The 23702-nt window shown below is 40.5% G+C and overlaps 1 protein-coding gene across 20 annotated transcripts in view; it reads left to right on the top strand.

The window, feature by feature from the left end:
• Positions 1 to 19943, top strand: part of MKI67 (marker of proliferation Ki-67) — a 35373-nt gene extending 15430 nt beyond the window's left edge. For 2 of the 20 annotated variants that reach the window (XM_079977101.1, XM_079977112.1), the window contains exons 9-16: positions 415 to 1180; positions 1935 to 2062; positions 4414 to 4606; positions 7874 to 7984; positions 10341 to 11203; positions 12065 to 12128; positions 13783 to 17259; positions 19740 to 19943. In XM_079977101.1, the coding sequence (XP_079833227.1) occupies positions 415 to 1180; positions 1935 to 2062; positions 4414 to 4606; positions 7874 to 7984; positions 10341 to 11203; positions 12065 to 12128; positions 13783 to 17259; positions 19740 to 19876 (5739 nt within the window). In that variant the 3' untranslated portion in view covers positions 19877 to 19943. The remainder of the gene's footprint in view (positions 1 to 414; positions 1181 to 1934; positions 2063 to 4413; positions 4607 to 7873; positions 7985 to 10340; positions 11204 to 12064; positions 12129 to 13782; positions 17260 to 19739) is intronic. The other 18 variants (XM_079977109.1, XM_079977105.1, XM_079977113.1 and 15 more) reach the window with 18 other exon arrangements.
• The last annotated feature ends 3759 nt before the right edge of the window (positions 19944 to 23702 follow it).

The following is a 23702-nucleotide window of genomic DNA, read 5'->3' as shown; positions in this document are numbered from 1 at the left end:
CTCTAACTTCGCATGCTTTTCTGTAGATAATAGGGGCACGGTTGCCAATGTAGATGTCCAAAATAATTTGTCTTAACAAACCAGCTTGTACAAATGTTATAGTAAGGAGATGCACTTGAATGAAGTACCAGCTACAACTACTTAGTTCCTGGGCAACTACTGAAATCTGTAAGTGGATATTTATACTTCAAATTGCTATCCTCTACTTCCTCTAAGGATCTCAGGACAACATTGAGAACATTTTATCCATTCAACCACTGCAGTATGATATGGTTGTAAACCTAAGTGGTACACTAGATTCCCAAATTCAGGTCTCCCCAGTTTAAGTTCTGCTTATGTGCTATGCCACATTTGATATCTCATTAGAAGTTCTTTGTATTAACTTTTTTAAAAATCCCTCTTCTTTCTCTACAGAGTTTCCCTGAAGGGGTTCAGCATGAGAATAGTTCATCTAAGAATGGTGCCTCACCCTCAGCACGCAGGTCTCCGGTTGCCTCGCCAGCAGCACGCAGGTCTCCAGTTGCCTCACCCGCAGCACGCAAGTCTCCGGTTGCCTCGCCCACAGCAAGCAAGTCTCCGGTTGCCTCGCCCACAGCACGCAGGTCTCTGGTTGCCTCACCCGCAGCACGCAAGTCTTTGGTTGCCTCGCCCGCAGCACGCAGGTCTCCGGTTGCCTCGCCCGTAGCACGCAGGTCTCCGGTTGCCTCGCCCGCAGCACGCAGGTCTCCGGTTGTCTCGCCTGCAGCACGCAGGTCTCCGGTTGCCTCGCCCGCAGCACGCAGGTCTCCGGTTGCCTCGCCTGCAGCACGCAGGTCTCCGGTTGCCTCGCCTCCAGCACTCAGGTCTCCGGTTGCCTCGCCTCCAGCACGCAGGTCTCCGGTTGCTTCGCCCCCAGCCACTTTTTCTTTTGATGCACCCCAAAGAAGAGGTCGCTTTTCAGTTTCTCATGTTACCAGCCCACCTTCAGAAGAACAGGATGCTCTTTCCAGTCAGATGAACGGAGATGAAGAGTTCACTGAAGTAAAGACATCTGAACCTACTGTTCAAGAATGCAAAGCTGCTCGTTCAACAAAGAGGAGCAAAAATGCTACTCCAAGAAGTTATTTGTGTAGGAGAAGTGGAGTAATGGGTGTAATTCACTCTAAAAGGCAAAGTGGTGCTTCCAAAGCCAACTTGATAGGTTTGTCATTATTGCTTTGTTAGTGTCTTTTGATGTTCCACAAAACAATCAGATACAGCATATAGTATTATAAAAGACTGCAGGGTTTACCAGCCTTTTTGGATCAGTGGGCACAGTTTGAATTTTGATAGAGTGAGGGTGCCCATCACAAAATAGCTACTATGAGATATGTGTGGCGTAACACAAAATGGCTACAATGAGGAGCATGATCTAACACAGAATTAGAGAGAGAGCCACCCTCAAATCTTATGCTAACCATGGGAAGTCATTTAGGTCCTACTAATCCTGATTGTGGAGATCACACCAATGCTGTAATGGGACATTACTCAGTACCAGGAAAAATAAACAAGGTGGTCACACCACACTCAATTTCATTTCACAGAAATTGCTCAAACTTGGGCCCCCAGCTGTTGTTGGCCTACAACTCACATAATCCCTAGCTAGCAAGACCAGTGGTCAGGGATGATGGGACCAAGTTTGAGAAACACTGGTTTAGAAGATACATGCTCATTCCCCACCCCCCCTATTTGTGGGAGGGCTAGAGAGTTGTGGGTTTTTTAATTAAAAAAATAAAGCTTGGAATTGGCACATGTCCAGAGGTACCAATGAAAGCCTTCATGGGCATCAGGCTGACAACCCTGGCTTAAAAATGCATTAGAACAAATGAATCTACAAATCTAGAAAATGTTGGTTTTATTAAAAATGTGTTTTAAGCATAGAAATAACTAGCAATCTTGAACAATTATCATTCCAGTTGCAAAGTCTTGGGCAGATATAGTGAAACAGGGTGTTCCAAAATCTCAAGTAAGCAGTACTGCAAAATGTGGTCTTAAAAGATCAGCCAAGAAGAGGTCAGCCAAGAACTCAACAAAACCATCAAAGGTAATTCTCTAGCAGTGATCAAAACTAATACCCTGCATTTAGTAAATATATTGAAGCATTCCATTTTCCAGTCATTAAATGCCAGAGTCTGGAATTCTTTGAAACCAGGGATGGGAAGGGTCTTTAGCTTTTTGATAGATGGTCTGTATTCATGAGGTACCAGTTTCAGTCCCTGGCACTTCTAGACAACTTGAGATCTATTCCACCAAGTCAGAATAGACATCACTGGGATGGATGGACCAATAGTTCTGCTTTGTATAAGGCAGCTTCAAATGTCCTCCACCTTGCCCCCCCCCCCCAATAATTGCATGGAATTCCAGAGCAAATGTGCAGATCAGGTTCTTTCGCACTACTCTGAGTTTAGAGATGTGTTCTCTTGGTGTGCATGCCTTTTGGATAATGAAACCAGCCTGAATTACCACATTGGAGTATATATGAGTAATATAAAGGACAGCAGTTTGTAAAGTAGGTTAAAACTGGGCTTGGGAAAATTATGGATAAGTTGATGTTGCTAATGTTAATGAGTATGCATCATATTTTCTTTTGAGAGAGGAGGTGGCGCTGTGGGTTAAAGCCTCAGCGCCTAGGGCTTGCCGATCAAAAGGTCGGCGGTTCGAATCCCTGCGGCGGGGTGCGCTCCCGCTGCTCGGTCCCAGCGCCTGCCAACCTAGCAGTTCGAAAGCACCTCCGGGTGCAAGTAGATAAATAGGGACCGCTTACCAGCGGGAAGGTAAACGGCGTTTCCGTGTGCGGCTCTGGCTCGCCAGAGCAGCGATGTCACGCTGGCCACGTGACCCGGAAGTGTCTCCGGACAGCGCTGGCCCCTGGCCTCTTAAGTGAGATGGGCGCACAACCCCAGAGTCTGTCAAGACTGGCCCGTATGGGCAGGGGTACCTTTACCTTTACCTTTTATGGTAAAATGAATGGAGATGAATTCTAGGTGCATGATGAGAGCAAATAGAAAGGACACAACCAAAGTGGCTTGCCCACACACTGGCCCACAAGCAAAAAGAAATAATGTTTTAAGAGCCATATTTGCTACTTAAAAGCTTGTAGGTTAAGTAAAGCAGGCTGAATGATCTGTAAGAACAATGACTTCTAGCCAACATTGTCTGCGCACATGCAAAGCAGATCTCCGCATGAGAAACAGGACTACATGTTACTGTTTGTTGTCAAACAATTACCAAGTACCCAGTATCCTGAAAGTAGCTGGGTAGACACTTCTAAAGCATTTCCAACGTAATATTAGCTTTTTGCAATGAGAGAAAGAGCCAGAAGATACATATGTGGAGAGGAAATGTAGCCACAAGTGAAAAGTTTTCAAGTGCCTTTCACACAGCTTTCCTCTTGTATTATAATATTTCAAACTATGAATTACTATTTGATTACTTTAGGAATAAAGTGAGTTTTCTATATTCAAACTACTACAATTACAATTAAGTCCTTTATAGTTCATGCTGCTTAATGTAATGTAGTTAACAGCATGTAATGAACCAGGAAGGTTCAGTTCAAACTTTAGTTCAGCCAGGAAATCATTGGATCAGCCATACTCTGTCAAGCATCTAATCTGTAATATGGGTGTAATACTCTTGTAGCCTTACAGGATGTTAAGCAGTTTGAATGCCATTCTGTACTATTACAGTGGTGCCCCACAAGACGAAAAACTCGCTAGACGAAAGGGTTTTCCGTTTTTCGAGGTGCTTCGCAAGACGAATTTCCCTATGGGCTTGCTTCACAAGACAAAAACGTTTTGCAAGTTTGCTTCCTTTTTCTTAAAGCCGTTAATACCCGGGGAATCCGTGCTCCACAAGACGAAAAATTCGCTAGACGAAAAAACTCGCGGAACGAATTAATTTTGTCTTGTGAGGCACCACTGTTATACTCTTATTCTCAAATACCTCTATATTAAATACATACATAAATGGACTTTATCAAATAAGATATGTAAAATTAGATTTCCTATGCTATTTTTGCAGTCTTTTCTCAGTACTACTTAAGTAAAAGGATGGAAATGACTTAGAATTGGCAAAAGCCACCCTAAGCAACAGTGCAACAATGCACTGAGAATTTTTAGTATGTTGTTGGGGAGGCAAGATGTGACTGGCCAGATGTGAGCTCTATGTTTGTAGTTTCTGCTGCTGCCAAGCAGCAAAATGTTTCAAGAAGGAAAAATGGATGAAAGCTCTGTCTGCTTTTTTTTTGCTTGGATTTATTGTGCATACTGGACTTGACATTCAGAACTGTATCCAACTTTGAAGTAAATGGTAATTGAGCTGCGAGCACCAGGACTTACATGTACTCTGAGCCTCAGTGATCAGACTCAAAGGTTTAATTGTATATTTTGTTTTCAGAACAACGTTTCCATGCTAAAAACGCCAATAAGAAAAGTCAAGGGTCACTTTACTACAGGCCATGCAAATTCCCCTGCTCCAATTGTGATTGGAAAAGCTCATACCAGTATTGTGAATGCTGCTGTACAAGTCCCTAAAGTGATGATCAACTATCCTTTGAAGAAACATGATGACTTAAATGAAAGTTTTACAGGTAAATTGTTAGTGTTTTGGTGAAATGATTTTTTTTTCTTGTACAGTACCAAATATTTTGCAAGCCTATAAGGAGTTCACTTGCATCCCATGGAAAATGGTTGGATTGGTCATATAAAGAACTTGGTTGGTTTTACTGTCTGAAACAAACACATGCTGTTCTAACAAAATCAAACCTAGTTTGTACAAAGTAGCATTCCGTTTAAGTCAGTGACGGGCCAGAAAGACCTATGTTTAAATCTCTGCTCATCCATGAATCTTGCTTGGTGCCCTTCAACTAGTCAATATATCTCAACATATCTATGTTTTTGCAAGGATAAAGCTGTAGTAATGTAGAAAGTGCATGTATGTCACAAAGTTCCAAGTATATTTCTTAAAAAACCATTGGCTGCTAGTGTCATCTTAAGATATATTTATCCTATCACATGAGGAAGTTCACATCCTAAGATGGCACTTGCTATAAGACTTTCTTATGGCTTTGATCCACAGAACTGTGAATGGAAGGATAAAATAGATTGGTGCTGTTTTTTAACTTTTTAAGAAGACCTGCTGGAGCTAACCCAAAGGCTTTCTGGGCCAGCATACTATTTCCCGGAGTAGCCAACCGGATCACTATGGGAAGCCCACAAGCAGGGCATGATGGCAATAGCCTTCTTGTTTCACTGCAGCATGTTACTCTGATATGCTCCCAGTCCTCTAGAAGTGTACGGTTAGGACTGGACTAAACCTAGGTGATACTGAACCCAGCAAGACGCTCAGAGCTGTAGGAATGCACAACCTGCAAGGAGCAGGGGGGGCGGTCTGAGAGAATAATCTTGCAAAGCCCTTTTGGGCCTTTGCTAAGATCAAAGCTCCCAATTGAGTATCCTTAGGCACATCCAGATTATCCTAGTTCTAGCTCTGGTTCATTCTGCTCCCAGGCATGAGGAAGTGACAACAGATTAGGAGTTAGTTGCTTTTCCTCACACAGCACATCTGTTAGTCAGAAACAGTCATCCCATGATCAAAATAAGCTTTCAGCTTGCATTTAACTATTTTTATATGCAAATCTGGGCAGATTTAATAGCTAGCATTTTTTAAATTGTATGTAAAACCTATAGTGTGTGTGTGTCTAGTACAGCATTAGGTGTACAGTAAAACTTTAAGAAATAAAAGCTGCTCAGTCTTATCAATCCCTAATTGCCAGAAAATTGTATTGCGAACATGCATACAGGAAAGTAATGAATATAAGGCACTAAGTGGTTTTTAACATTGTCAACTTGACCATTTTTGACTATAGTAAGATTTTTATCCATGCCAATTTACCAACTCTCAGCTTTGCCAACAGATGGCACTGTGATATTATTTTAAAGGTAGGTCAATATCTAAACCAAGTGTAATACAGTAGTGATACCATCATATAATGGTCCAAAAATACACAGTCATTTCATCATATTAATACTGGTTTTAAATGCCCCAAATGAAAGTTGCTCTTTTGCTAAAATCCTGATTTACCTGTTTAATCTGGAAGCATGTGAATTTAGTAATTTCCCAAACTCATATTAGTCTTAATTATGAACTAGTCTTTTAATTCCGCCCTCTCCCACCCCACAATGATGGTTTTTTTTAAAAAAAAATCATTAATTAATTTAGATTAGATTTCCTTAATTCTGTTTTACTATTCTCAGCAACGGGGAAATGGGTATGCTGGGTACTGAAGGTCCATTTCTAGTTGTTAGAAATCATTCGAACTAGCTAGTGAGATCTTATCAGGCTAAGACTTTAAAGTATCGTCATCTTCACTAGCTAAAAATTTAGAAAGGAAACTGTTCTTAACTGAACTCAGTGCTTGTAGTGTAGCAGCATATATGCAGAGCCCTAATAATGCCCTTTCCCCAAGTGTTTCAAAATGTATAATACTGGGGGTTTGAATTGAGCACGGGTGTCCCGCTGCCCTACTCTTCATGCTGAGCCAGCCAGAGAACCCCCTCCCAGCAGAAAGCCACAAATAGGGTGTTCCAAGGGGTGGGGCTGAGATAGCCCAGAACTGATGGATCCCAAGCCAGTCTTGCAGCTTTCATTGGCTAGCACTGGGCCCAATCAAGACTTGATGCAGGGATCAGGTCCGAACCTTCCCTCTTCATTATATTTTTAAATTTTCTATACTGCAATATAGAGAAGAAAAGAGGTGTAGTTCCTCTGTTCCTGCCTGATTTTTGTTGACAGTTGCTGCGTTTTTTTACGGAAGCACAGCTTGCCACAATGAAAGAATATTACTTCTTGGAGACTGGGAAGGAAATCAGGATTTTACATGGAAGCATAGGTGCTCGCTTCCCTATTGCAAGAATGTATGTGGGTTTATTGAACCATGCAATATAGATTTATAGAATACTAGTATAATTGAAAATTGAAAATGTCTTCATGGCATCCTTCTTTCTTTGCCTACTAATCGGTAAAGGTAAAGCGAGCCCCGACCATTAGTATCTGTTCATTTCTGCTTCCCTGCAGAAAATGAGCCCTTATTGAAAGGGTTAATGCTCTGCTTCCAAGGCATGTGCTCCAGCAACATTGGTAGGGCTTCTTGTGTTCCTGCTGCCATCTTTCAGCATGGGTACCTTCTCTTGCATTAGGTAAAGGTAAAGGGGCCCCTGACCATTAGGTCCAGTCGTGACCGACTCTGGGGTTGCGGCGCTCATCTCGCTTTATTGGCCGAGGGAGCCGGCGTACAGCTTCCGGGTCATGTGGCCAGCATGACTAAGCTGCTTCTGGCGAACCAGAGCAGCGCACGGAAACGCCGTTTACCTTCCCGCCACAGCAGTACCTATTTATCTACTTGCACTTTGACGTGCTTTCGAACTGCTAGGTTGGCAGGAGCAGGGACCGAGCAATGGGAGCTCACCCCATCGCAGGGATTCGAACCACCAACCTTCTGATCGGCAAGTCCTAGGCTCTGTGGTTTAACCCACAGCGCCGCCCACGTCCCCATCTGTAAAGGTAGCATGTAATAAATCATTAGCAGGAAGAGGAATTGATACATCATCAACAGCTATCACAGTTTGTTCAGACTAATGGGTGATAAACTACCATGTGGCTGTAAACTGCCATGAACATTAATGTTTGAAAATCTTGTGTGATGTTGTAGTCTGGGATTGCACTGTATATAAGACTGTTCTTCTGGGGAGCAGTCAAGCAAAGAGAATGAATTCTTAATAGTTATGTTTTCCCTTGCTCCCAATTGCAAACAAACTAAATGATTATTTCTTTACTGAACTTTAAATACTGTTTGCAGGGTTGGCTGAGATATTCAACACTCCACTGACAGGTTTACCCTCTTCTGCTCAAAAGACTACTATTCCAACACCAGAAGTCGTCTCAGAAATGCACACTCCAGAGGAGTCTGGTATGCATGTTTTGTATATATCCCTAGTGCTAACTATTACATGGCGACTTGATTCCCCCCCCCCTCTGAAATCACCTCATGTGAAAATTATGTAAGTTGTAGGAAATAGTGGGTGATATCCATCTAAGTAATACACAGAGCAGACCCAGTGAAATCAGTGGACTTGTGTATAAGCAGATTTCAGTGGATCTACCCTGTGAATTACTTAGTTGGAGATCACCAGTAGTTTTAAAGCTTTTCTCCAGTCTGGTAACTTAGTGATTTTTTGCATTTGGAAGAGGAAAAAGATTCCCTGACTGTGTGTAGGGGTCCAAGCAAACGTATCTGCACATGAAGTTTGGCAAATTCTCAGTTAGGTTTTTATGCTGTAATTCTCTCGGAGTTATAATTCATCTTAGAAAAAAATATTGTGGGGGGAAAGTAAAGGACCCCTGGGGTTAAATCCAGTCAAAGACAACTATGGAGTGTAGCTCATCTCGCTTCAGGCCAAGGGAGCCACTGTTTGTCCACAGACAGCTTTCTGGGTCATGTGGCCAGCATGACCAAACCGCTTCTGGTGCAACGGAACACTGTGACAGAAGCCGTACCTGTTTACTTGCACTCGTATGCTTTTGAACTGCTAGGTTGGCAGGAGCTGGGACAGAGCAATGGGAGTTCACCCCGTCGTGGGGATCTTTGGAAAGAAATTTCACTGCTGGCTTTAAAGAAGCATTAGTTTATTCTTGCCTTAAGATCAAAATTCTGCTTTTTTGAAGCAGAGCAAAAAATAGAGAACTACAGTTACAATAAATGAAATTAATGCAATGTGTGAATACGGAAAAAGTCATTAAAATGCAACTACTAAAATGTAAACTAACACTAGAAAGAGCCAAGATTAAAGCTAAAAATTCCCATGTATCTGGAAAGAAGTTTCTGAAAAGGAAGTATTTCTCAGCTGGTGGCAGAAAACTGGAAAACTTGGGGATGACCAAGCATGCTGTTGTGGCAGGAATGTACACATTCTGAGCACCACAGCAGAGGTTTTTTTCTATGTCATCAGTGTAACACAAGGATATAAAGGGGCTCATAGGAGGGTCTTGTTCTGGCTTTCCCAGATGTTAGAAATATTTGTGCTATTTTCTGTCCCCCATCAGAGGCAAAGTGCATGCAATTTCAAAGTTTCCCTTAGACAAATGAAAAATGGAGCAAAAGAGTACACCCAAGAGTTGTTACTTATAGGACATGTGCTCACACTGATAGTAGTAACAGTTCAATAGTTGTGGCACGGCAGATTTCTTCTTGCAGCAGGAGGTGTTGGCCAGTTCAGGACTGTTCGTAGTAGGCATAAGTGTGTCGCGCAGCATAAATTAATAACACAGTCTTCTTCAGTAAAAGAATAAAAGCTTTACTGAGTTAAAATAAACTTGTTTGCAAATAAAAGCATAGTGAACAGAAGATTAAACTAGCTTCGGAGCATACACAGTTTCCATTGAGCACAGGCTTCACAGAGCACAGGCTCCACCACACAGACAGAGACACACTCAGACAGACACAGACTGAGTCTGCCTGCCTACTTATACAGTGGTACAGTGGTGCCTCGCAAGACGAAAAGAATCCGTTCCGCGAGTCTCTTCGTCTTGCGGTTTTTTCGTCTTGCAAAGCAACCCTATTAGTGGATTAGCGGCTCTTAGCGGCTTAGAAAAAGGGGGGGAAAGCGGAAAAAATTGCAAGACGTTTTCGTCTTGCGAAGCAAGCCCATAGGGAAATTCGTCTTGCGAGGCATTCGTCTTGTGGGGCACCACTGTACCTTGGGTTACATACACTTCAGGTTACATACGCTTCAGGTCACAGACTCCGCTAACCCAGAAATAGTACCTCAGGTTAAGAACTTTGCTTCAGGATGAGAACAGAAATTGGGCTACGGCAGCAGGAGGCCCCATTAGCTAAAGTGGTGCTTCAAGTTAAGAACAGTTTCAGGTTAAGAACGGACCACCGGAACGAATTAAGTACTTAACCCGAGGTACCACTGTACAGAGAATGAGTCATCCTTATGATGAGTCACAGTGATTTGGTATGCTAAATGATTCTGTGGCTTTTCAGCATTTCACAACATTTCTAGACTTCTTTACTGCCTCTGCTCTCAAATACCTTGGTCACATGACAAAGTGTACCTCTTATTCCTAGTCCTGCTAACTATCTGTCTTTGGGATATTATACATGCACCATCCCCTTACCTGCAGAACATCATTTATTCAAGAATTCTGCCTTATCAGGTGGCACAGAGTTGACACGTGTCCCTTGTTTCCACTAGGAAGAACAGTAATTTCTTATGTAATCAAAAACTCCTTTTACAGTTCATTTTTATATCTTTTAATAGGAGAGATGTCTGTATCACCTTTCAGCACAGCAAGCCAACAAAAACTTTACAACCAAGATGTCATATCCTCCTTCTTGAAGGAAGTGTCACAGATCTCTGGTCTTGAGCAAGATGACCTAACTACAACTCCAAAAGTAACGAATTCTTCATTAGAAAAAGATGTAGGGGAAAATATGTCACTGGTCACAGCAGCAAATGAAGCTACTATACAGGGAGTGATGGAAGATAAAAGAAAAGGTCCAGAACAAAAATTAGAGCCTGTTGAAGCATTTTCAGGGGTCAAGAGGCTCTTGAGGACACCGAAGCAAAAACCAGAGCCAGTTGATGCTCTTTCAGGCGTGAAGAGGGTCTTGAGAACACCCAAACAAAAACCAGAGCCAGTTGATGCACTTTCAGGAGTTAAGAGGGTCTTGAGAACACCCAAACAAAAACCAGAGCCAGTTGATGCGCTTTCAGGAGTTAAGAGGGTCTTGAGAACGCCGAAGCAAAAACCAGAGCCAGTTGATGCACTTTCAGGAGTCAAGAGACTCTTGAGGACGCCCAAAGAAAGCCTGCAGTCTGTTTCAGATGACACTGTCTGCTCCAAATTCATTATTAATCATGTTATCAAGGCACCTGAGGAAAAAGTGGAAGATATGGGAGGGATTCATAGGCTATTGAGAACACCTAAACCAGGATTTGAACCCATGGATGATATGGTTGGCATTAGTCGATTACTGAAGACACCAAAGCAGAAGTTTTTGCCAGTTGATGACTACTTGGGACTGCAGAAGTTTATGACCGAACCTAAACAAAGCTTTCCAAGTCCTGAAGTTGATTATACAGGTGTTAAGGAAATGTTGGAAGCTGCAGATGGACAGAAGGTAGGTCTTCTATATTAAATATCTGAGAAAAGTCTTATATACTTAAATTGCACTAATTATTTCAATAAAAGAAATCATTAAAATGACCCAATTTTTTCTTGCACAGCAAGATTCTGTGACATGTTTATATGACATGCAGTTCTGCCATTGCTCTAAATGCAGATTGGGTTGAAATGTGGAATCAAGCATTTTGAGCAGAGAATGACTAACTTGTTCCAGCAAGCCCTGATCTCCTGGAAAAGCAAAGTGTATGCACTCGTGCTTACTTTGTGTTTTTTACCAGGAGGAAATGTGTGACCTTACTCCCAACTTTGAGGCTAATCTTGCCTGAGTACTAATTAGAATCTTTTTGGATTTTTTGGCACAGATCTTGCCATTTAAAATCACTGGTTTTGAATATATATGAAATAGTTTTTTTTGTAGGGAGAAAAGGTGGGACATAATATCATTTATCATTACTGCTTTTACTTCAAAGTGTTTCATCTTTGGATCACTTGTACATTGTGTTTAATGACATTGGTACACTTGTGATGCAAAGTGGATGCACTCATGATTTTATTATAGCAGCATTGCTACTTATTTTTCATCTCTTTCATTATATCTTTTTGTATTTCGATATTTAGTATGTTCAGTAAGTATTATGAAGCCTCTTGTGAAATGGTCAGGACTGCCATACATATTTTACAAAGCACTAAATCAGCCATATTGCGAAGAGTACCTGCATCTTCAATGAACTTAACACACAGTTCCACACACACACATGTCAGTTCAGCTTGGACTTTTATAAATAATGTATAACACTGGTTATAGGCCCAGCATCTTTTCATGTCAGCTATTGTAATAATTATGTATGTTTTCTAGGCTGAATTGCCAGAGTTTGTGAATCTAATGAAAGAAGATAATGGATCTTGTATGAGTTCCAGAGGTGAGCTTGGTGTGTGTAAATATTATTTCAACAAAACCTTTTATTTTCAAAAAAGGAAGTAGCAGCTTTACATTTATCTGCTTTAAAATATGGTTTTATTTCAGAACAACTAGAATGAAGTTAAGTCAGAAGGTTTCAACCTTTTTGGGTCCATGGCTCCCTTGACCAATTACGTTCGGCAGCACCTGTGTGGGGCTCAAGAGCCCAGTTATGGCACCCCTTGCCTGCAGAACTGGCAGCCCCTCACCCTTTTTCAAACATCCTCCCTGTGCAACCTTTGAGAGGCAGAAATGCAAGGGCATCAGAGGAGGGAGGCAAGGAAAGAGGGGCAGAGGCCAATGTTGCCCACAGCACCCCTGACCATCATTCAAGACTCCCCCAGGGTGCCACAGCACACTGGTTGAAAATGACTGAATTAAGTAATTACAGTAAAGTTGCAAGGCTTTTGGGGTGCTCTTTCAAATACACAATCGGCTAACAGTTGTGCATGTTGTCTTCCTTGATTTTCTGTTTGCATAGCAGTTATAGAGATTAATTTTTTTAATGTGTGGGCATTGAAATCTGTTGTCATTGTACCGCTTTATGTGCACCTTATGTCCTAAAGCACACAATGGCAATAGGAAAGTGACTGATTGAAAATGGGATCCTTATTTTACTGGTGTTCCTATTTGATGCATGCAGTATATCTGAATGGGACACAGGTGGTGCTGTGGTCTAAACAACATTGGGCTTGCCAATCAAAAGGTCAGCGGTTTGAATCCCTGTGACGGGGGTGAGCTCCTGTTGCTCCATCCCAGCTCCTGCCAACCTAGCAGTTCGAAAGCACGTCAAAGTGCAAGTAGATAAACAGGTACTGCTCTGGCGGGAAGGTAAACGGCGTTTCTGTGCGCTGCTCTGGTTTCGCCAGAAGCGGCTTAGTCATGCTGGCTACATGACCCAGAAAAACTGTCTGCGGACAAACGTCAGCTCCCTCTGCCAGTAAAGCAAGATGAGCGCCGCAACCCCAGAGTCGTTTGCGACTAGACTTAACTGTCGGGGGTCCTTCACCTTCACCTTTTTTAGTATATCTGAAAGGGTAATGGATGCAGCTGGCTTGCATGATTTTTACACATTGATTCTTGAGTGTATAGATAATGCACATGAGGTTGTAAGTGTGGGAGCTCTGTGCAAAAGGTTCTTTTGAACAAACAAGCCAGGGCTTATCTAACGGCACACATTGGATTTGAATTCCAGCATACGACTACAAGAACCCATCACTAAGTAATGTTTAGGTCAAATCGTGAGCCCGTTCTAAATGTAACTTAGTATTTCTAAGGCTATATGCGGCTAAGAAGTGCTTAACTTGGTTGCATTTTATTCATCTTGAAGCATTCTTTATAATTACAACAAAACTTGAATAATTTTATTTTGGAGATTCTGGAATATGAAGGTTTGGGAAAGCACCGTAAAGTGGCATCTGCAAATAGTGGCATATTGTTAAAGTTAAGAATGATTAATAGCACAAGATATAAATATCACATGGCAAAATATAAAAGCGAATTTATGAAGCAATGTAGTACTTCCTCTGGGACTTTTTGGCTAGTAAGTGTGTTTACTACTCTTCACAATCACCATATCCTGAGAAATAACATCGAATGTGCTTTTCTTTTTTAAGAGTCCATGAGAAAAGACTATGAAAATAAAGAAGCAAAACTGGAATCATCACCTAAAAGAATATCTCCTTTGCCAAAACCAAAGGACAACAGTAAAAATATTTCAGAATTAGAAAATAACTTGGGACACGTTGCATGTAACACATTTAGTGAATTAAAATCAGAAGCAGTGATAGAACCTGTTGAAATAATGTGTGTTTCAGAAAGCCATCAGCTAAAGGAAATGGATTCTGAAAACGGACACAAAATTGATTTTGTGAAAGAACCAGTTGCAAATTCTGGGGCAGTAGATATAGAAATTGTTGGACCATTGGCTTCAGCTAGAAGAACTAGAAGAGCTGATAAATCCAGATCTGTAAAAGAACATGATGCAAAAAATACACAGAGGCATACAAGCAGCACCCAGAGAGCAGAACCAGTCAATTGTGTGCAAGCTAATGAAAACTTTGACCAGAACATCACTGAAATAAATCTAAAGCAAGAATCTGAAAGCAACACATCAGCAGTTGAAAGTGAGGGGGAAACGGCAGCTCGACAAACTGAAGCAAGTTTAGATTTAGAAGAAAATGCAGAAATACAAGACAAAATAAAAAACCAAGATTTTGAAACATCAGGAGTGGAAAGCGCTGGAAATGTCATGCTGAAAAGAAATAGAAGAGGAAAGGCTGCTTCAATACAAGCAGAATTGTTTACAACAAACACAGATGTTAATGAGGCTAAAAAGGAAAGTCTAAGACACACAACACCTAAAACACACGTTTTGGAAAAGACTGCAACAGAAGTTAAAGAAAATAATGTTAGAAGGAAAGGGAGGAAAGTTCATCTTCTATGCGATAATTCTGTACCACTTGAGGAAAAACGTATGCTTGGAGATAAGGATGGTGCTTATGAAGAACAAAAGAGTGCTTCCATTGCATCACAGCAAGAAATTCAAAATGAAGAGAATCCTGGTGAAGCGCAGAAGGTGCCATTGGAAAGTGTGCAAACTCCTGAGAAGCATAGTCCACCAAGAAGGCAGACAGTAGCACCCAGGAGAGGAAGAAGCAAGCAAGCCATTTCTCAGGAAACAACTATAGAATGTGACAGTAAACAGGCAGCTGATACAGAAGACCAAAATATGCCTGTCACTGTAAAAGAGAATCGACCAAAAAGGGGCAGGGGGAGACGAGCTGTTCCTGAATGCCAGATTCCACCTCTTTTGGAAAATGTTGCTCTTACAAAAGAGAGTCCAACAGTGGACAGCTTTGGTTCTACCCAAGAAAAATGTTCTTTGCAAGAAACTCAGACTAAAGAGAATCTTGATGAAATGCCTAAGATGCCCTTAGAAAGTGAGCAACCTCTTTTAGAACACAGCCCACCAAAAAGACAGAAGATAGCAAAAGGAAACCCACCCAGGAGAGGTAGAAGCAAACAAACCATTTCTCCTGAAACACTCACTGAATGTGACAGTAAACAGGCACCTGATACAGAAGACCAAAATATGCCTGTCATTGTAAAAGAGAATCAGCCAAGAAGGGGCAGGGGGAGAAGAGCTGCTCCTGTATGTTCAGTGACATTGCCTCTGGAAGACATTCCACTTTCATCTGAGGGCCCAACAGCGAACAGCATTAGTTCTGCCCCAGGAAAGTGTTCTTTAGATGAAATTCAAAATGAAGAGAAACCTAATGAAACTGAGGAGGTGCCTTTGGAAGGTTTGCAAACTCCTGCAAAGTATTGTCCAGCAAGGAAGCAAAAAGTAGCAAGCAGGATGCTGCCCAAGAGAGGGAAAAGCAAGCAAGCCATTTCTCAGGAAACATCCATGGAATGTGAAAGTAAACAGACGGCTGATAGAAAAGACCAAGCCATGGTTGTCACCATAAAAGATAATCAGCTGAAAAGGGGCAGAAGAAGAGTTGTTCCTGTATCTCATATGACATCACCTCTAGGAAACATTACTCCTGCATATGAGGGTGCAACAGTGGACAGCTTTAGTTCTGCCCAAGGAAAACGTTCTTTGCAAGAAATTCATACTGAAGAGAATCTTGATGAAATGCGTAAGATGCCATTGGAAAGTGAGCAACCTCTTTTAGAACACAGCCCACCAAAAAGACAGAAGATAGCAAAAGGAAACCCACCCAGGAAAGGTAGAAGCAAACAAACAATTTCTCCTAAAATACCCACAGAATGTGACAGTGAACAGACAGCTGATACAGAAGACCAAAATATGCTTGTCACTGTAAAAGAGAATCAGCCAAAAAGGGGCAGGGGGAGACGAGCTGTTCCTGAATGCCAAATACCACCTCCTTTGGAAAATGTTGCTCTTAAAAAGGAGAGCCCAACAGTGGGCAGCCTTAGTTCTACTCAAGGAAAATGTTCTTTGCAAGATATTCAAAATGAAAAGAATCTTGATGAAATGCCTAAGATGCCCTTGGAAAGTGTGCAACCTCTATTAGAGCACAGTCCACCAAAAGGACAGAACCTAGCAAAAGGAAACCCACTCAGGAGAGGTAGAAACAAACAAACCATTTCTCCTGAAATACTCCCCGAATGTGACAGTAAACAGGCAGGTGATACAGAAGACCAAAATATGCTTGTCACTGTAAAAGAGAATCAGCTAAAAAGGGGTAGAGGAAGAAAGACTGCCCCTGTAACAGTTCTTTCTCCCCTCAAAAGTAACATTTTACTATTGCCATCCTCAACCAAAAGCAAAGGTGCTGTGGAACAGCCAAGTGAGGCTTTGGAAATTGCAACTGTTGAAAGTGAGAATCTGCCACGTAGAGGCAGAAGAAGAAAAGCAGAAGAGGTAATTGCAGCAAGCTCCGTTTCTGCAAGTAAAAAACCCATATTGCTTGATACTGGGAATCAAGAAGACGTGCCAGAAGTTTTAAAAGGTTTGACAATAGATAATGTTTCCAAAAGAGGTCGAAGAAAGCAATTGGTTCCTTCTGAAATCTCAACAGAAGGCAATGGCCAACCAGGAAGTGACAACAGAAAGGTCTCTTTTGTAAAAGATAACAAGATGCTTTTGGAAAGTAGTTCAGTTTTCCAAAACCAATCAAAAGGGAAGAGAGTAAAAAGAACTACTCCATCACCGGTACACCCTTCTCTCAAAGTAAGCATCACTCTAACATCACCACCTCCAGACAAAGGTGAAACTGCCAGTAAAAATCAAAACACCCTTCTTGAAAATGATGCAATTGGAAAAGGGAAACTAGAAAAATGTGGCAGAAGAAACAAAAATAAAATAGTGACACCTTCCATGTCTGTCAGAAGAAAGCACAACCTTCCAGAAAAGGAAGATTTTCAGGAAAAACAAAATGTAGATTTTGGAAAGCTAGCTATAGCCAATGAGAAAATAAGCAGAAGAGGTAGAAGAGTTGATGCACTTGAAGCACCTATTTCTGCTTCTCTCAGAACCAGGCGTAGATTGAATGCAGGGGGTGATAATGCTCCTAAAGATCAACAGATGATTCTGAAGAACAAATCAAAATCTAAAGCAGGTATGTGCATGGTTTTTCCCTCCTTGTTTCAGAGTTCTTAATGTTTAAGATTCTAAGCTTTTGATTCAAAATTAATGGAAAACCTTAAAGCTTTGGTGAGAAGTTACAGTAGCACACCTGAAATTTAGATACCATCAATTTCATTTCAAAATTTCTTTGCTGAAGATGCCATTGGTAATGTAAATCAGAGTGGTGGGCAGACTTTACTAAAACTCTGAGGTCTAACAATGAGAACCAGATGCAAATGAAATACAGATGAATTAAAGGAAAGTATGCCTCTGAACACATCCAGAGCTTTGGGATTAGTTTTCTGTACCAGAATTGAAGTGAGCAGACAGGCCTTTCATACCCCAAAATCCACTCCTAGTTATATACCTTCATCTCAGCAGCCTAATTTAGGTGGAAAGGGCTAGGAAGGGTGTTGCTATCACTAAACAGGTGGGATTAAAACTTGGTTGTTAGTTTGCTGCAAATCACCTAGAGATAAAACTCAAAAAACTATCCCATTATTGAAGTATATAGTAGGAGTGTGACTGATCTTCAGAAAGCTTCCAGTTTATAGTATATATTGAGATGGCCACAGGATTCACATATTTCTTATGGAGAATTGAACTTCTGGATTCATAAGTGGGATATCTGGAAAAACTAGTGTTCTCCCCCTCTCCATAACTTGCTTAGCTGTTATTTAAAAATAGACTTTTAAGTTTATTGGTTTTTCCTGTTTATGAAACCTAGTTTTTATTGTCTGTGATCCTACTATCAATAATAAATAACTACTATTATTAGTAAGAGTTCCCTAATGTCCTGAATGTTGTCGTTTATTTTGTATGGGTGGGGGAAAGAACTGTAGCCCACAGAAATCAAATAAACAGGAGACCTCTAATGCAGATATGTTTACAGAGTAACTTATATGAAGTCATTAATATTTAACAAACATTAACCATGTTAGGTGAGATCCAAAGGACTACACACAAAACTTGCATGCAGGTCTTAGTACTTCAGAAGTCCTCTTATGAGAAGCTACTCCTGGAAGTGGGATGAAGAACCTACAGTCAGGAGCGGTTTCAGAAATTTTCGTGCACAAGCCATCGGGCATCTTTGAATCTACCATCATTAGTATGATTATTATTAAAATGTATGTACTGCCCTATACCCAGAGGTCTCAGGGCAGTTCACAGAACAAAATAAGCATATTAAACCACAAAATATATTACCAAAATAAAAACTAACTCACCCCCACAAAAAACCACCACATTTTAAGAGGACATAGGATGTCATTCTTCATAGTTCTATAAACCATTTGTCCACTGAGGAGACTGAATAATTTTCTGCCTGCAGTAGCTGCCTGTTTGGCTTCCCTTTCTAACCACATTACCAAGGTGGATTGTTTTGAATCAGCAATTCAAAAAGCAGATTAAAAGCAAATTTCCCATTTATCATGTATTTCAGGTGCGTGGGAAATTTTCTAAACTCCCATCAGCCCCAGCAAGCCAATGGCCGGGGATGATGCAGAATTCAGTTCAGCAGCATCTGGAAGGCTAAATGTTCTCCACACCTGATATATTTCCTAAGCAATGATGCCAAATGTATTGCTCTTTCCTTTGAACCACATCAGTGAAGCAGGACCACACTTGTCCAAGCTTGTTTCCTGAGGAGGTCACTTCAGTGCTGCTAATGCAACAATTTGACTTCACCCTTGGAAGGTGCCCTTCATTGTCTCTTGAGACAGATGGACGCCAACAATAACAGCAGCATATACTTTCCCATTTCCCATTAAAGGGAATACCTTTAAAATCTTTCTAATTAGATAATACTGCTGTCTTGTGATCAGCAGCTACAAACAAAACTGAAATGTCCATAACTGATAGGTTGAAGCAAAGTCTGCTTGTTACTGCACAATATAGAACATTTAATTTTTATGAGTTGAAATAAAATGCCTTCTTTGGCAGCTTGAATGTCAATATCTCTGAGGAATCATCTTGCTGTACTTTTCTAAGTCTCCTTTGATTCAAAGGTATCTAGTAGAACACATTGATTTGGTTTAGAGATGAACTGTGGGGCTAACATGCTTACAGATTTTTAAAATAAGTAATGCTTAGAATTTACTATTTACTATTTTTTAAAGTTATCTGATATGGTCTGAAATAGCTTTCAGTGGGACAATATTAAATTTCCTCCATGTGAACTTTTGGGAAGCAGTGATCCTGAGGTGGGTTTGAGGGATCCTGCACCTTGCAGCCAATTTCCTTAATTGTGGCCTTATGTGAGAGATAGGACTCCAAACATCTACCACAGGATTTCCCTTAGTTATGGTGTCAGGTCAGTTTGGAAAGAGTGAATAACTGCCTGGAATGAACTGCTCTGAACAGAAGAAAGATATCTTGATAATTAGAATGTTATATTTTTATCTAATCTTGCTACTAAAGAGAGAATATCAAAAAGTTTGGCCTCAAATCATCTTTTTTTTTTTTAACAACTAGAAAGCATTGAAAAGACACCATTAAAAAAAGAAAAAAAGAAAACAGTGAAAGAAGAACATTCCAAATCTACAGTTAAGCCTGCTGGAGAAACTGAAGGCAAGACAAGAGGGAGGAAAACAAAAAAAAATGTTTTGTAATTTTTGGTACTGGGTTTGTGTATTTTTTTTCCTTCAGAATAAATGGACATATATTGGTTGTAAAGTATGCTTTGCATTTAGAACCTTACTTCGTTTCTGTAACTTCAGTTCATCCTTCAACATTGACGCTTTCCCATCTGTATATACATTTTTCATATATTTTACAGGGCTTTTTGTTTAACACTGTATTGTGTTAAGATAGTTTTAATTCAGGTGTTAATTGTTATCTGATTTTTACATTAAACCATACCTTGGCTTAAAATAATATCCTTTTTTATTGTTCCAATCCCTGGTGAATATGACTGCTAAAAAAGCATGTTAGACTGTTGTCTGTACGCTGTCAACATTCAGTTAATGCTTTAGAAAGGATAAGGCAAGGATAGCTGCATTGTTATCTTGTTATCCATAGCTTAGTAAATGTACAATCCCTCTACCCAACTACCAGCTATGGCACTTTAACAACTCTAGGAGAACAACAATCCATATATAGTAGTGTTAAACAGAACTGATTATACTTGGCCCCTTTCTTTCTACATAACAGTCAATGGGGGGTTGCCAGGATGGGAAACAGACCCTTCTCTTTCCCAGGCCACATACCTTTGAATCATTGCTGTCACTTTCTCTTCAGTTCCAGTCCTTCCCATGGTTGATGGTATCAGTTCAAAACTTAAATATTTAAGGTTAAGTGCCTGGTACCTATAGTTACAATATCCTAATTGGCAGGGCTAGGAAAGTTCTGCTTGAGCTGTTAACAGGATAACTTGAACAGTGCAGCTGGCATTAAATTGAACCAAACATTATAGTACTGTAGAGGTCTTGTCCTTTTTCTTATTGCAGCATTCTGAGGACAGCTTTCCTAAGCTCCCACCTCAGTTCAGTTGTCAGTACTGTATATGATTTCAGTTTTGTATAGATCTCATAGTAGCTGCTTTTCTCTCCTCCCCACCCAACATGATTCTAAGCTGCCTGTGAACTGCCAAGCCAGCAAAATTGAAGGATAATAAAGTTTACAGAAACATATGTATATACTAGCCTTTTGAAATAGATTCAGTTTTAAGGAATAGCACTATTTACTGCTAATGCCTAAAATTCTTCATGTTTGATGAAAAATGACTTATTTTGAAGGCTCCAGTGAGAGAGAGATTCTCCTGGTTGAGTGACATATCCTGCCCTCAACATCCCTCCATGAATACTACCCTTCTTGCTATCTTCAGCCCTTCTAGTTCCCTCTTGTTTTATTTCACTACTGCTGAACAGAACTTCAACTCTCACTGGATGGCACAGAATTTGAGGGTGGACTTTCTTGGTTGGTTGTAGGCGTGCTTGGTGATGGACCTTTGAAGATGCCAAGTCACAGGCCTAAGGTGTATTCACCTGACACTCATACATGATGCTGCCCACCTTGTTAATTCTTTTTAAAAATAATTTTATTTTATTTTCAAAAATAAGGGAGGAAAAAAAGAAAACAAAGTTACATCAAAATGTCATACACATTCACATAATTGAGATTCCTCTGAATCTCCTGACTTCCCATCCCATCCCATCCATGTATCCTCTTAATTCTGTTTTCATCTGCATATCAATACTTCTCCAAAAAATTTATCTTCCTAAATTATCTGTAGATTCTATTACATTACAAGTGTATTTAAAAACCTGCTAATGTTTTAACCTGTTTGCAATAGTTTTGTATACACATTATAAACATTTCCCATTCTTTTAAAAATTTCTTTTCTTCTTGGTTCCTGAGCTTCCCAGTTAATTTTGCCATTTTGGTATACTACATCAACTTGATCTTGTAGCATACATGAACAGTTTCTTCTGATCTATCATTTCCCAAATTACATTACAGTTCCAACACATCATAAATGGTACCCTCTTTTTCTTTACATTTCCAGCATATATTGGTACTTGTTTTATACATTTTTGCTAGTTTTACTGGGGTTAAGTACCACCGATACATCATTTTCATATAGTTTTCTTTCAGTGAAGAACAATTTCAGATCAGTTTTCCATAGCCTCTCCCAATCCGTCATTTGTATATTGTGTCCCACATCTTTCTCCCATTTTATCATCACTGATTTCACCTGTTCATCTTTAGTATCCCATTCCCACCTTGCTAATTCTTCAGTGCAGCGTCTCAACTGAAATTTGATCACTCCTTGAGGCTCTGGCATTAATATGGGGCCTGTTTATGGCATGGGAAGCAGGGTTGTTATGCAAGAGCTCAGAATCAACTAATAGCAAAATGTGAATTTGCTGGTTTGTAATGGACCGTAAAGGAAACGAAGTTGATCTGTACCAGACTGCAAATGTGCGGGCCTTCTGCCTCAGCTGGCTGGTAGTTAGAAAGAAAAAAGGCAGAGCTGAGAGTTGAATGATACGATCTAGAAGCTAGAAAAAAAGATGAGGCTGGGAAGCCAGTGCGAATTTGATGCTTGGTTTCTGTTTAATTCAAGGCTATGGCTATGGAAGAAGCATGACCCCTTGGAGTGTTAATGCTGTGAATCAGTCTCTCACAGGCTCATGATGTATATATGTGTACATAAGCCGTATATCCTAAAGTCTTCGTTGTGCCTCATTCCAAGGAAACCAAACCCTGGGGAAGCACCTGGAAGCCCTAGAATCTTGCACTGCTCAGAGATTGGGGTGGCATGCAACAGTGCCTTAATGCTACTAAAGAAAGCAATGAGCAATGGGAAATTCCTAGGGACTTGGTTGGAAAGGGTAAGCACAAGATTCTGACTACAGTTTGGTAAAGATGCACAATCAAGCAAAACTCTGCCGTAGTTTTTTCTTTAAAAGCTTGCATCCGGATAGCTGTGCCTGCTGATTGAACAGTGCCCTAGCGCCTGCTGCTGCCTTTGCCTGCTAAGATTGGCATTCTATTTCTAATCTTTTCAAAACTTGGCAGGGTTAATTCCTTGAGGGAGTATTAAAAACCCTGAAATCTTCATGTCCTTTGGACCAAGGACTCCTAAGTTACACAACCATGTCAGTTCAAAGGACAGATCATCAAACGATGAAAGGCAGACTCATTAACCCACCGAACTTTTAACCCAGGATTTCAAGTTCAGAGAAATTGAAAAGCCCCCACCCACCGCCCCATGCCATTGCCTGTCCAGTTTCCAGTATAAATCGTCTTAGTGCTTTGTGTAGAATTGTGAAGTTGCAGGGTATCCCAACCTTTTATTTCCATGTATAACAGGGCCAGGTCTACCAGAAATAGAAAATCTGTTTACAAGCAAGAAGTTACAGCTTCTGGATGTAAAAAGGATAACTAATTAACTTGCTTTCATGCTACACATGGATAGACTAACCTAAATCTGATGTCAGTGGATCTGGTCTGAGTATGTGGTAGGATTTAGTAGTATGAAATTAGAAAGGTGGGACTTATTGCTGCACTTCAATGGAATCTGAAAATTCTGGTAGCATATGTTATTGTGTTAATAGATTTCATATCTTTTATCCCTTTTTGTATAGATAGATTTGTGCAAAGAAACGTCAGTGCAAAAGGAGAATTTGTTTTTTCTTGTTTATTTCTATACAGTGCTTCATCAAAAGACCCCAGAGCAGGCGACAACAATGAAATAAATAAAAATATAACAGTACAACGCAATTAAATAAACACCACTCAATTGTCTACATATTACTGTACAGGCATTCAAAGAGAGGGGTTTTTATCTGGCACCTAAAAGAACTATGTTGTTGTGTTGGCATCAGCTGGACTTCAAGTGGGCATGTATTCAATAACTCAGCTGCTATTTGCAAGATAGTGAGTCACAAAGTCCCACATTTCACTGAGCGATGGAACTAACAATAGGGTTTC

This window comes from Podarcis cretensis (genome assembly GCF_951804945.1).
Source record: "Podarcis cretensis genome assembly, chromosome: 5".
In the NCBI taxonomy this organism is placed as follows: Eukaryota; Metazoa; Chordata; class Lepidosauria; order Squamata; family Lacertidae; genus Podarcis; species Podarcis cretensis.
The sequence above is the reverse complement of the archived record's forward strand: the minus strand, read 5'-3'. Positions and strand labels throughout refer to the sequence as shown.